The sequence below is a fragment of the Tamandua tetradactyla genome, chromosome 15 (genome assembly GCF_023851605.1).
Source record: "Tamandua tetradactyla isolate mTamTet1 chromosome 15, mTamTet1.pri, whole genome shotgun sequence".
Taxonomy (NCBI): Eukaryota; Metazoa; Chordata; class Mammalia; order Pilosa; family Myrmecophagidae; genus Tamandua; species Tamandua tetradactyla.
Genome location: NC_135341.1, coordinates 49,654,469 through 49,668,978, shown reverse-complemented (window position 1 = coordinate 49,668,978; position 14,510 = coordinate 49,654,469). Strand labels below are relative to the sequence as shown.

The 14,510-nt window shown below is 44.8% G+C and overlaps 1 protein-coding gene across 1 annotated transcript in view; it reads left to right on the top strand.

The window, feature by feature from the left end:
- ITGA9 (integrin subunit alpha 9) overlaps positions 1 to 14,510 on the top strand; it is a 447,613-nt gene that overhangs the window by 420,996 nt on the left and 12,107 nt on the right. Inside the window, exon 27 of the mRNA XM_077129816.1 lies at positions 8,126 to 8,245. Within this exon, the coding sequence (XP_076985931.1) occupies positions 8,126 to 8,245 (120 nt within the window). The remainder of the gene's footprint in view (positions 1 to 8,125; positions 8,246 to 14,510) is intronic.

Sequence of the window (14,510 nt, the reverse complement as noted above, 5' to 3'; positions counted from 1 at the left end):
GTAGTAAACATCTATGTACTTCACCCTCTTGATGCACCCTAAGGGAAATTGGCCTCTAAAAAAGATGTAAGCCACTAGGAGTAAAGCATGAAAAGCTAGAGGTGAGGCATATGGAACCAGAGATACAAGAGGATCTGGGCAGAGAATCAGCAGTGTTGACTACAGATGGAAATATTCTCCACTCAAACATTGGGTACACTGTTCCACTTATACGTCTGTCCCCTATTATGCTTAAGGACTTCACTGCATTGAATTTTCTTGTGTATTCTCAGTCTCCATGACTCTCACTCTCACGTCATCCCATATGAACTAGGTATTATTAATTTCATTTCCTGTTGAGGAAACTGAGATTCTAGAAGGTAAAGGGACCTGCCTGAGGTCTCATAGTTCGTAAATGAAAGAGCCAAGACTGGCTTCCAGATCCACCAAGTTTGCAAGCCCTGAGTCTCCTCTTACCCCTGGCACCTCTGAGCTATGGCATCCTGCAACCCAGGACCCAACTGCGGTGGGAGCACTGTTCCGAAAAGGTGGTAGAAATGACAGTTATGGGTGATGCACAGCTGGCCCTCTGTCATAGGAGTGAGCCTGGGCTCTGATGGCCTCAGAAGTACATTGACTCCAGTCCTAGTGGTCAGTTGATTCTGGAACTCTGCCAACTGTGGCCTGCTCCTTCATGAGATGCCCAGCTGTGCAGTAAATAGAATATCTCCTCAGGATTGTTTTACTTGACTAGTGCTGCTATAAACAAAGTGCCACAAACTGGTGGTTTAAAATCACAAAAATATATTATTGCACAATTCTGGCAGCTCAAAGTCCAAAATCAAGGTGTCAGCCGGGCCATGCTTCCTCTGAAGTCCACAGGGTTCTGGTGGTGACTTGCAGCCATCTGTGGCGTTTTTTGGCTTGAGAACAACTCAGTCTCTGTTTCCATCACATGGATGGATTCAACCAAAACACTTTTCTCTGTGTGTCCCATCATATCAAGGGCCCAGCCTGCTCCAGTATGGCTTCCTTTTAACTTGCCTAATTCCATCTGTAATGACGCTATTTCTAATAAGGTCCCATTCACAGGACCGGGGATCAGGACTTAAGTGTATCTTTTGGGGGGACATAATTCAGTCTAAAACAGGAACCCTTGATAGTTTGAGGTAAAAAGAAAAGCTACATCCCACTCCTCCCTTTAAAGGGAGGTTATGTGGACTAGTAAGAGTTATAGACAAAAACCTCTAGGCACAGGGCCTGGCACATGGGAAGCACTGAGCAAATGTGACCCATTCTTAACAAAGGAATTAGCCCCAGCCCATCTTATTCCTGTACAAGTTATAACGGAGCAAGGGATTTCTAAAACCCAGCCCCTGGCAGGCAGAAGGTATGTCTGACATCTCTGTGTATCATAGCACAGATTCTTAATGTCTGTCTTGCCAAATGCACAGTTTATTTTCCATTCATTTATGTCACTTCCATAATTCTCCTTGCTCCTCAGATCTGATGTGTTTTCTGAAGTCTATGTTCTGAGAGCAATTGAAGACGTGAATTTGCTGAGAACATTTTTTCCAGCTCCTTCTCCTTCCTCCTTCTCCCAACCCCTCCCCCTCCCCAATCCCCCTCCATTAGATGTAATTAGAAGCAGGTGGAAATGTAAATTCATCGTCCCAGATTTTCTCTTCTTTCCACTTTTCATTTTACGCAGATTCCTTCCTTCTGTTGAGACTTGCATGTGTGCGTGATGCTGAGAGAGGAGAGCATGTTACAATTGTAATCAGCCTTTAGCTGGATCTGGGGTTGATCCTCCTCTGGGATGGTGCTGACCGAGCAGTTCCCCCAGCACTGGAAGTCCTCAGTCAGCAGAGATCTGGACCAGGTGTGCCCCCACTGTGGTCAGCCTCTCAGGCCTTCTGGAGATCCGGGCATTTGTGGCAACTGGATTAGGCGTGTTTTCTGTGTTCAGAACATGAAAGCTTCCAGAAGCACAGAAGCAAATCAAATGTTGTCATTTAGGGTCACTGGCTGCTCAGACTGAAAGTTGGCTCCTGGCCATTCCTTAACGCCAGCTTGCCAGCCACAGGTGCATTAAACTTTGTAGCAGCCGGCAGGCAGGGTGTACCACATCTGGGTCTGCCCTGGCCCCAGCCTGCTGCTTGTGCTCAAGGCAGAGCTTCATGCTGCTCATTTTCTTATGTTTTATTAGCTACTGTCCAAAGCATAAGCTCTCCAGCTTCAGTCCCCTGCCATGACATCATCTATCCCTTCACTGATCAGAATTTCTGCCTTCCCCGTCTCTTAGCTTTCTACCACACTCAGAACTGCCTCTCCAGAAATCAGCAGACTCCCTTGCATTCTCAAATCATTTTTCTCCTTTCACTCCATTCTCCTTTTTTATTGCAAGTGTGGATTTCCCCTGGGGAAATCACTTCCCCAACAGCCTTCTTACTAGGGTTGTTTGTTCTTTATACCCCCACATACGGTTTGCCCTTCTAATCTAATCTCTTACCCACCCAGGTGCTGGCTATCTCACCCTTGCCAAGCTCACTCCTGACTCAAGGCTTTTGTACATGCTGTTCCCTCTCCCTATCTTCCCTCCCGTCTTTGATTAATTAACTTTTGCTTATCCTTTAGCATTCAGCCCAAGCAGTTCCTCGGGGAACTCTTTCCTGATCTTCCATAACACGAACCTTTCATTTGTGGCACTTTCTGCAGTTAAAAATTTACATTTATTTGTGTAGTTGGCCAGTATTCTCTACAAGCTGGAAGCTCCATGAGGGCAAAGGCTGCCTGTTTTATTCATCAGTGAACCCCCACAATATCAGGCACATGGTAGGAACTAAATAACACATTTGTTAAATGAATGGGAATTGTCAGGACTCTCCCAAAAGATATAACATTTGCAAACATTTACTCCGAGAGACTCCAGCTTCAAATCCCACCATCTCTTTTCTGGAGACTGAATCATATTCATGCTTCATTAATATCATGGCAGAAGGAATATTTAATTCAATAATTTGTGCATTGATGAATCATACAGTGAATCCGCTGTCTCAGTTTATGTCACAAGAATACATGCAGACAAGCCCTTGTTCTTAAGAACTCGATTGACTGCTGCCCACAGACAGGGAGATATCTCATTACCTTGCAAAGTGAGAAGGACTTAGACCTGGGACTATAAAGTATTCAGGCTGTGATTTTAAAATTAAACTTTGTGGAGCCCTCACTCTCAGAAGTTGGTTCAATGGCTGCCAGGACGGGTGGGGAAGAGCAGGGCTGGGAAATGGAGGCTGAGTGCTGCCCTCTGGCTCCCCACCTGCCTTTCATCCCGACAATCTCCACTTTTTCCTGTTTTATACACTGGGATGCCACAGTAGGTTTTCTCTGCTAAAAGAAGTTAAAAACTTCTCTCCTTGTTTCCAGAAGTTCAGAGAATGATTCTGCTGAAAAGAGGGCAATGGGGCAGGCTTCTTAGAAACAGCAGATATTGGAGGAGGGTTTCTTGTAAATATTTTTTAACTTGGCTTTAAAGTGCTCAGTTGGTTTTTTTTTTAATTAAATAGCAAAAAGTAAAAAGAAAAAAATGCCTCTAATCTCAAAAACCACCTATTCACCTTTTTTTTTTTCATGGGCGTGCACCGGGAATCAATCCCAGGTCTCCAGCATGGCAGGTGAGAATTCTTCCACTGAGCCACCTTTGCACCCCCCATACTTTCTAAATTTCCTATCTCTTTCCTTCAAAGCTAAACACTTGGGCATATTAAATTGATATTCTGATTTTTTTCCACTTAGCATTATAGCATTTATCATTTTCCCCATGGTATTACCATGTTTTTAGAAGAATCTAAAACTTAGAAAACAGACGAGAGGAGGATGACTTCGCAGTGGCATCCTAGAAAGATGCCCCTTTCTACTCTACTGCGGTTCATGGATCCTGCGGCATCAGGATCTCATTGAAGGTTATTTGAAACATCAAACCTCAGACCCTATCCCAGAGGCACTGATTCAGAGTCTTCACGTTAACAAGATTCTGCGTGTGGTTTTATACACATTAAAATTTGAAAAGCACTAGTCTAACAAGCCCTGCCCTAGTATTATCCAACTCTCTAGAGCCCAGATTCTCTGAAGTTGCACATTGAGTATAGAAGACTGAGAAGTTATAAAAGACTTTTGCTAGTGGAGATGCAAATAACTTCTGTCTGGTAGAAAACATAACTCCAAAGGTTATGGTTTATTGCCTTGTAGGGTTTGAACCAATTTTGTGTCAGACTTAGTAATATGATTTCAGCATTCTTTTTTTCCTGTGGCTATACATTCTTTAGCTCATTCTTTGAACTAGCTTAATTGTCCTGCTGATTCCTTCGATAATGAGCCAAATAAATCTTTGACATGTGCAACAAGTCATGTTTTTGAAAATTATACTTTGACAACCAGTTTTATAACCATCAATTTTAATAACTATAATAGTCCTTGTTATGATCAGCCAGAATTTACTTAACTATTACCCTGTTTTTAAACATTTTGGATATTTCTGTTTCTGCACCAATAGACATAACTCTGTAGCAAACATCTTTGAGCATAAAACTTTTTCTGTATTTTATATTTCCTGCCTTTGAGTAAATTTTCAAAACAGGATGAATGGGTCAGAGGGCATGAACATTTTTAACATGAGCAGCATTGGAGTTTGCTGAATGGCCGAGCATAGATGAGCATTGCAGGGGATGCAAGTAGCCTGCAGAAAGGCAGGAAGTTTACTCTAACTGGCTGGGGTGTGAGTATATGTCATGGGAGGAGCTGTAGAGGTAGGAAAGAGACCAGCTTGTAAAGGATCAGGTGTGCTGAATTAAACACTCACTAAAAGTAAAGCCATTGGAGGAGAGTGCAAGGGTGGTTCAGTGGTAGAATTCTCGCCTGTCATGCAGGAGACCCAGGTTCGATTCCTGGCTCACGCACTTCCCAAAGAAACCAACAAACACAAACAATTCAACAAATGGTCCTGCAATAATAGAATACTCACATGGAAAAAGAATGAAATGTGACCCCAGCATACAAAAAGAAAGTGAAGCCATTGGTAGTATGAGGTGAGAACTATGTTTTAGAAACACATCTCTAACAGCTGGGTGGCCTCTCCTAGGCTTCTGAAATCATACTGGTAAGAGAAGACTAGACCTGAACTGGGGCAGTAGCACAGGGAAGGAAAACAAAAGGGTGGAGAGAAAAGATGTTTAGAGAGGTACAGGGCTTGACCAGGATCGCCCAGCTGATTAGGGGTGGAGAAGAGTCTGATTGTCAGTGTTTCTGGACCCTCCATGTAGTCTATGCTGCTTGTGTTCCTCCCTCTGGGTTTTTATCTAAGCCATGACGTCCTGGAGCTGCAGGATGCATAGGTCATCACCCACAGACGCATTTATTACAGCTGTGATATGAGGAACCGGCACTGCCAGAGCTAAAGCCCATGTCCCAGAAGGTGAATGCGATCACTAAAAATAAATAGAAGATGAAGCACACATTCCAGGGAAGCGGCAGGGCATTCCAGGGGAATTTGCCAGACTGAACTGTAGCAGAGACTCTGTCTCTGTATCAACAAAACCTCCAACGTGGCTTTGCAGGATGCAGATTTTGGACACCTGAGAGGCCATCTGGGTCATCCCCAGGGGCTGGACTCTACCGTGAGTCCCTACTGAGCTCACAGCTCATCTCAATAACTCATTGTCAATAAGAAGGTTTAGCAGACAGGTGACATGGCCATACACCAGGTACTTTCACATAATTATCTTCTTTTGCCTTCCAGACCCCCCATTTCACATAGGAGGAAACTGAGCATAGGGTCTTCATTGCCTAAGGTCACACTGAGGCCAAGATCAAGGCCAGGCCCCCCACCTCTAAACCTTTTGCCATGGCCATAGTGCCTCACGATTCATCGGTACAAGGCACCACGAGAGATCCCAAATGGGGGAGGTGACTTGATTCACAGCTTTTTAGGAGCAAGAACCTGAGAGAAGGCAGTAGACTTAAGATGACAGACTTTGGAGCCCATTCCTGTCCCACCACCTCCCACCCCACATGTGTTCCTTTCTGAGTATTGTCTGTTGCCTGAAAATCTGGACCGAACTGGCAGCACCTCAATGCCCATCAGCAGTAGAATGGATAAATAACAGTGACATACTCTGTGGCAATGGGAATGAACATGCTGCAATATGGGTGAATCTTTTAAACACAATGCTGAAGGCAAGAAGCCAGACACAGGGCGCGCCACGGTGGCTCAGCAGGCAAGAATGCTCATCTGCCATGCCAGAGGACCCGGGTTCGATTCCCGGTGCCTGCCCATGTTAAAAAAAAAAAAAAAGAAGCCAGACACAGGAATCCACAGTGTTGTTCCATTTAGATAGAGGACAAAAGCAGGGGAGGCCAATCTAGCTGTTAGGCCTAAAGAGGATGGGGGTTGTGCCTGGAAGAGAACATGAAGGGGGCACTTTTAGGATGCTGGCCACATTCTCTTTCTTGATCTGGGTGCTGGTTACACAGGTGCTTTCAGCATAGAATATGTGAAATTTAATGAGCTATATGCTTAGGGTGTGTGTACTTTTTTCTATGTATATTCAACTTCAGTAAATAGTTTTTAAAAGTTAAAAAGTAGCCAACCATGCACAACCTCAAAAAAAAATCTTCCTGCCAGCAATGATAGTGATAACAATAGGAGCACAATCCATTTGTTGAAGGTCTATGTTTAACATCCCCTCAGATCCTCCAGGGAGGTGCTATTCTCCCCCAACCTTGCAGCTGAGAAAGTTGAGGCTCAGAAATGGTAGTGCCTTGCCCAAGGTCACACAGCTAGTGAGTATGCACTGTGAAGGCCCACATTTCCTTTTCCAAAAGTGACTACTGTATTTGTGCCAGTTTTCTTTTATTTGTCCCCCAGATAGGAAGGAATGGTAACTGTTTTGCTTGATTTCTCTGGAAAGGGTATGTCTACATTCAATATCTGCAGGTGAAACTATGGCAACTCATATGGTTCATGGAGGGCCATCTAACTCTCCCCACAACACACATACACACACCCTCCTATCCCAGCTGTGGTCATAAGGATAGAGATAATCATATTTTCTTTCCATATTACCAGGGAAGAGACGGTTAATTATCCATGTAAGTAATAGATAGTCTTTAAAGAGGGCTCCCATCCGCCAGGCATTCTGTGATATGGATGTGGCAGTGACAAGCTCAGATTTGGGAGTATGGGGTTGGCTCAACCTTGAGTTCAAATCCTCTCTTTGCAGTTACTAGCTACATGGCCCAGGGAAAATCATGTGGCCTCTCTGGGCTTCCATGTCCTCCTCTGTAAAAGGAGTGTTGAATTTCTCATGGAGTGCTTGTATGGATTCAACAGAGATTGTGAGAAAAGCTTCCTCTGGCACAGAGGAGCATTTAATAAATGTTAGCTCCTCATCGGTCCCCTTCCCACATCTGGGTCTCAAGGATTGAGCTAGGTTTAGATAGGTCAGTCCCAAGGAGGGAAATGAGCCTTCTAAGGACACATCACAACAGCTAGGACAACGATGGATTGGGCCATCCTCTCTGGAGCCAAGCGAGACCACAACTGTCCAGAGCTGAGATTTTGTCTCTGCAGCATTGGGGAGCTTGAATGTGTCAGGGAGGGCCATTTGGCAGCAGAGGGCATGATGGATGCTTTGGGTTCTATAAGACCAAACTGCATCATGACCAGCAGAGCTAAAGCAGAGCTGAAGGGTATAGTCAGTGGCAAACTGATAACTGCTTAACAAACAGCTCTGGAGTGGGTGGGTGAGTGGGGGAACACGGATTTGTTTACCAGTTTCTATAGTGTTCATACTCCTACTGTGGCCCTTTTCAAACTACTGTCACGATGTCACGGGAGGAGTTGAAAAGAGGTATGATGATTGCCTCAAAGTTTTTTCAGTTCACTATAATTAAATCAGACTGATCTTTCGGTCTGATTGGAGCTTGGATTCTAAGTGCCTTTCCAGGCCCTGGTGGAGGAGCCATCAGCCCCAAACCAGAAAAGCACACAATAGAATCCATATTTTAGTAGTAACCATCTGAACACTTCTCTTAAGTTCACTCCAGAGTTTCTATTTGGGAAACGTTTTCATTTTTGCTTCCCTCCAAGGTGGTGTTTGAGGCCTTGCACAATCTGGAGCCCCGTGGCTACGTCGTGGGGTGGATCATCGCCATAAGTCTGCTGGTGGGAATCCTCATCTTCCTCCTGCTGGCTGTACTGCTCTGGAAGGTGAGTCTGGTGCTCTCGGGTCCCCATGGAGTCCCCACCCCAGGATGTCCAGTCTCCGGCCTCTCCAGGTTTAGAACGCCTTGGGAGAATTTCCTGTTGGGAGCTTCCTTCGTGGTACAGATCAAGGGGAGGGCATGGTCCCCTTCAGGCAGGGAATGGAATCTTGGCTCCTCTTGAGGATACTCACAACTGAGGATTGGACTACTTTAGAAGGAGAACAAACATCTCACCCCCATTGTCTGTGACCTTCCCTAACAGTGCTGCTACTAGTCCTAACAAAGCATGGTGGGCGCCAAACTCCAAAACAGAAGCTTGAGGAGTAATAGCTAGGAATAGGGTGCTTCACCATTCACCATTTGAAGAAAGAATCAGTAAAGGAACTACAGAGCAATTCTTAGTTCTTTTCCCCTGTGGAATTTCAGAAAGATTTCTCCCCATAGGACTCAGGGAGCTGGAATGGGCTACAGCTGGGTAGCTTCATCAAAAGTTCCTCCAACCCAGAGTGGTTCATTTGTGGGTGGCCCAGGGTGTAGATGTGCTCTCCCCTCCTCACCAGGTAACACCTAACTTATCCTTCCTCTTGCTTAAGCATCACTTTGTCAAGGAAGGATCTACATTCCAAGTCTAGGATGGTTTCTTTGCCTCACACTTTCTGGAGTCCTTTTGTTTCAGAGCCTCTTTGTTCATTCCTAATGACATCAGAGTTATTATCTGATGAAGGTCCATCTCCTCCACTGGACCAGGTGGAGTTCCAGGTGAATGGGGACCATGTCTGTTCTTGTTTCCTCTGTGTCCCCAACTGCTAGAACAGCACCAAGGACCACAGCTGGGTCTTTCTGACACTAAAGCCCAGGCTTTCCCAGGGTTCTAGGTTTCAGATGCAGCTGGGAACAGCCCCTTAAATTATTATTAAAATTCAAATAGTTAATTTATTTGGAATTACAAGATAATGTTGCATTTATTGATCAAACTCATTAACATATCAATAAGAAAAAAATTATACAATATATAGAAGTCCACAACCCAGAAATCACCACTGTGCCACTGTGAACACAGTGCTGTGTCACTTCTCAGCCTTCTCTCCACATATAGACATGAACCTGGCATTCTTATTCAGTTTATTTTTGCATAGTATATTCATTGTATTTTCTAGTAATCAATATATTGTCAGGTGAGCTATCTCTAAAGTTAAAGGAATGGGTCCAATGATTAATCAGGAAAAAAGTATACCTGTACTTCAGAGTATTTAAGAAGTCTGGAAACACAAAGGAAGAAAATGTTTATTGTACATTTTTTCAGATTAACAATTGAGTAGATTGTTTTCAGTTTAGAAGTTCATCACCTAAAAATGTGTCTAGAGGTTGAAGGAAAATATGTTGGACATATTACTTGAAAATAAGTTTATTACTTTATATTCTCAGACTTTTTGGACAACCCATGTACTATTTTGGAACCATTTTTCAAAAACACAATACTGTGAACACTTTCTTTGTTGTTAAAAGCCCATTCCCAGCACTGTCTTAAGGTTATGGAATGTAACTTTCTCTGCAGTTACTCCTGCGGTTCCCTCATGTTGAAATTTGGGTTACTCCTGGCTTCATGCTTCTTTTAACAGTTCTAGAGTAAATTTACTTGAAGCCATATCTTTACACAAATCTTTCATTATGTTCTTAGGATGAAACCCTATAAATAGAATTATCCTGTCAAAAAGAATACTTATTTTAAGCCTTTTATTACATATTGCAAATTGCCCTCTAGAAAGATTATATAGATTCACCCTCCACAAACAGTGTGTCAAAAGTACATGCTCTCCTAAATATAGTTCCTAACAAAGGGTATTATCTCTTTTTTTTTAATCTGCCAGTTGTTGTTTGTTTAATTTAAATTGCCAAACAGTCTTAATTCTCCCTATCTACCCTTCTGCTCAGCTCTACATCCTTCCTGTTGAGACTGCCTCTGCTCTGTGAGTGGAGAACAAACCCAGGGCAGGGTCTGGGATGTGAAAAAGCCAGGCTTCTCACTGAGTAGCAGAGATTTTGTGTGTGTGTGCTTGTTACTTCCTCCTACCTTTGTATGTGCCCTTGAAAGTAGAGGAGATGCCATTCTCTTTGGCGGGGTGTTTGGGACAGGTGAGGACACCAATGGGGAGCATGGTGGCCATGCCCCACTCCCTACCTGGTGTGCACACCCTCCTTCTGGGCACCCCACTTGGCTCTGCCCAGTGGGGCAGTGAGAAGACACTCAGGTGTCTTCCATTTCCATTGTACACACCACAGACTCCCTCAGCAGTTTTGCTTCTGTTGTGTTTGTTTAAAGAAAAGTGTCATTGCTGGAGGTGACCGTCATGATGTGGCCATGACCCTGAGGTCACCCAGCTATGTTCCTCAGAGCCAGGACCTGAGAGGGCAGACATGGCCCTCTCATGCACCTCAGCCCAGACAAGAAGAAAAGGATCTGAAAGAACTTTGGGGAAGCTATCGAATGAGGTTGCACAGATCAAAACAGCTTTGCTAGTCATGGACAGCACTATTTCATTTTAACTCACATTTGCTGGACACTTGCTATGAGCCAAACACACAGCTAGATGCTAGGATGCAAAAATGAATATGACCCTTCCCTGTTCTTGAGCCCCTCACCATTTAACACATAGACCTATAACCGTAAGTGAGAGTTATGAGAATTTTGGATTAACTGCTCTGGAAACTGAGGTGCCTGTGCTCCCCACCTTGCCCCAGGGGAATTAAAGAGCTGTGGCACAGTGAGGGAGGTGAGCACACAGGCTGTGCAGGCTGACACCTGTGGATCTGAATTCTGGCTCTCAAATTTTCCAACTGTGTGGCCTTAGGAGAATCACCTACCCTCTGTGACCCTGAGTTCCCTCCTCTAAAGGGACACCATAATATTTAGCTTGAGGTGTAGAGGTGATACAGGCAAAATGCTGAGCCCTGCGCTTTTAGCACATGGAAGCCCCAGTAAAAGTCCGAGGCTGTTTACGAAATGAGGTATCATTCAAGTCTGACCTTGGAATTTGGTTTGCATTTTCGAGGCAGGGATGGATGGTCCATCCAGAGGGAATAGGAAATGCGAGGGTTTGTGAGGAGAAGCTTGTGAGGTGTGTCGTGGGAAGGCAGTCAATGACCTAAAATGAGTTCATCTGCTACCGTAGTGAAGGATGCTGCTGACCCGACAGAGGGTAATCACCAGAGGTTCAAAAGCTTGGCCAGATCCAAGTTTCAAGAGAGATCTGATGATAGTGTACAGAATGGGCCATCGCCTTGGGTAGGGGTGGTGAGGAGGAGACCGAGTTAGAACAGGCAGGATTTGATGACCAGTTGTATTTGAAGGGTCAGGGATAAAAAGAGTAGTAGTCTCTTTCTATTTTTAGCATAGGCAATGGTTGGTTTCTCTTCAGCAGGGTGAGGAAGGCGGGAGTCTAGTAGTTTGGGAAAGGAGGAGTTTGGTGTTGTCTTCTTTGAGTGTGTGGGACCTGCAGGAGACCTGGCTGGTCACCTCACTGGCCTGAGCAGCTTTCTCTTTATACCTATCTCAGACATCACGGAAGTGATTTTTTCTAGGTGCAAGAAAACAAATCCATTTGCAGCCACTTAAGCAAAAGAGAAAGAGATCCCAAAGGAAATGTGTGCATCCAGCCCTGGAAAAATTCCAGAAACTGAGGCAGCCATTCTCCCTCCTCTCGCCCTCTCCTTTCTCCACGCAGCCCCTCATCTCTCCACACCAACATCACTCTTCTCCCATAGCAGACCAGCTTTCTCCATGATGCCCTGCACTTAGTAGAAGACAGTTTCCCCAGCCACTGCAAATTTACATCTGAGTGACTTCCAGTCAGTTACAGACTGATTAACCATCTCGGATTCCTAGTTCCACGTTTCTAGGGGAGAGAATCCGATTAACCCAGCTTGAGTCAAATGTCCTCTCCGGTCAGCTATGCCAGGAGTCAGTGAGAAAATCCAACTGTCCGGCCCAGTCGTTTGTCCTCAGTTGATCCTAACAGCTAAGACTAGAATGAAGGAGGAAGGCTTGGAATGGGGGCTGTGCAGAGGGTCACTCTTTGAAAAGAAGGAAAATAGGCAGAAACCCTCAAAGGCATGCACTCCAGCAGCGTTTCATGGTCATTAGTGGTGCCTTTTCCTAAATTGTAGGCTTGCACCAGTTAGCCATTGTTGCAGGGCAACTGTCCCCAAAGCTGAGTGGCTTAAAACAGCCATTAAATTATATCTCCCAAAAATTTATGGGTCAGGAATTCAAGAAGGGCTTGACAGGGTGATTTTTCTACTCCACGTGGCAATGAGTGGGGTCACTTAGTGGTATTTAGCTGGTGGCTGGTCTGGTTTGAGGAATATGCCTGGCATCCTGGCAGGGACAGCTGGAGGCTGGGGCTTATTCGAACCTCTCCCTCTGCCTGTGGGTCCAAGGTCTCTCCATGTGGTCATTCCATCAGAGTGGTCTGACTTCTTACACGGAAGCTCAGGCACCAAGAGACCACAGTGAAAACTGTCAGTTTTCTTAAAGGTTAGCCCAGAACTGATATAGCATCACCTCCACCATACTCTGTTGGTCTACGCAGTTACATGCCAGTCCAGATTTAAAGGGAATGAAAATAGGCCCTGCCTCTCAATGGGAGGAGTGAAGGGTATGTGACTATTTTGGTCTGCTAAAGCTGCTGGAATGCCATATACCAAACATGGATTAGCTTTTACAAAGAGGATTTATGAGGTTACATATTCACTGTTCTAAGGCCATGAAAATAACCAAATTAAGGTATTAAGAAGATGATAACTGGCCTCTAAAGAAAGTCCTCCAGCATCTGGAACACCTCTGTCACCTGGGAACACAAGTGGCTGACATCTGCTGGTCCCTGCTTCTGGTTCCCTTGCTTTCAGCTTCTGATTCCGGTGCCCTGCAGGTCTTCTCTTAGCATCTCTGGGGCATTTCTCTCTCTAGGTTCTTTGGGTTCCCTCTTAGCTTCTCCAGAGCAAACTCTGGATTTCATCTCTTAGCTTAGCATCTCCCAGGGCATTTTCTGTCTCCAAGCATCTGTGCTTTCTCCAAAATGTCTCCCTATTAAAGGACTCCGATAAACAGACCAAGACTCACCTTGAATGGGCAAGGTCATAGCTCCATGGAAACAACCTAATCAAAAGGCCCCACCCAACAATAGGTCTGCACCACAAGACCTGATTAAAAGAACATGCCTTTTCTGGGGTACATAACAGATTCAAACCAGCACAGTGGCTATCTTTCATCTACTACAATCGCCATGTTCAGAAATCTGGGCAAAATTTTTATCTTTTCTTTAAAAGTCACTATTAAAAAGGAGGAAGATTCATCTAACTAGAAGTTTTGTTCTGTTTTAAAGTAGATGAAATCTCATCTCTCTTCCATAGTATCATAGATAGACTCACAATTGAGTTCCTTTGGGGAAAAAAAAGTAAATCTTGGTGCAACATTCATGTCATAGGGGGAAGTCTGTAAGCTGTAATGCAGTAAGAAGCTTAGCAGAGGAGGTTTCTTTACACCTAAAACTTCAAGTGCAGACCTCTTGTCGACTCTAATTCCTAAGAATCAGGCATTATACATGGCGAACAGAGATCCAGTATCACTGGGCAGTCCAGAAATCTGTTGATTAGACGGCCCACAGCCCAGCCCCTTATTTGACTTATAGGGAAGGTCTTAATGGCTCTGGATCATTACCATATTGCCATATATAATTCCCTCCGCTCCTTTGAATGGAAAGACTACTAACTGGCGCTCAGTCATCACTGCTGACCAAGGAACACTCTACTAAGGACATTAAAAGATGGGAAAATGTTCAGCCATCCTGCCCTTTACTGAGCAGCCACATCACTTGACTGGCCATTCGGAGTAGCTCTTGACTCTGCTACTAACTGTGGTTGCCTGCTGCTGCCTTAAACTAATGAGCCAGTCTTGGTTGTTCCCCAAACATATCACAAGAACACAAACCATTACATGGTACCGAAAACTGCACAAAGCAGCCCACCGGGCTGGTACATTCTTAATGCCATATGGGCCTACAGACCAGCAGGCTTTACACTTGCAAAATGGCCAGTCTCTTGATTCAGCAAACAGTGTTAAGTTCCTGCTGGTGGCAGGCCCTGGGCAAAGGGCCAGAGATACGTGGCAGAGCCCTTAGTCTTGATGACCTCTGGGAAAGGCTGGTAAGTGGCCAGAGATGGTAGCTGAGCCAAGCCCTGAGGGGCCTGCGCCATCATCTCCAGGACCCACC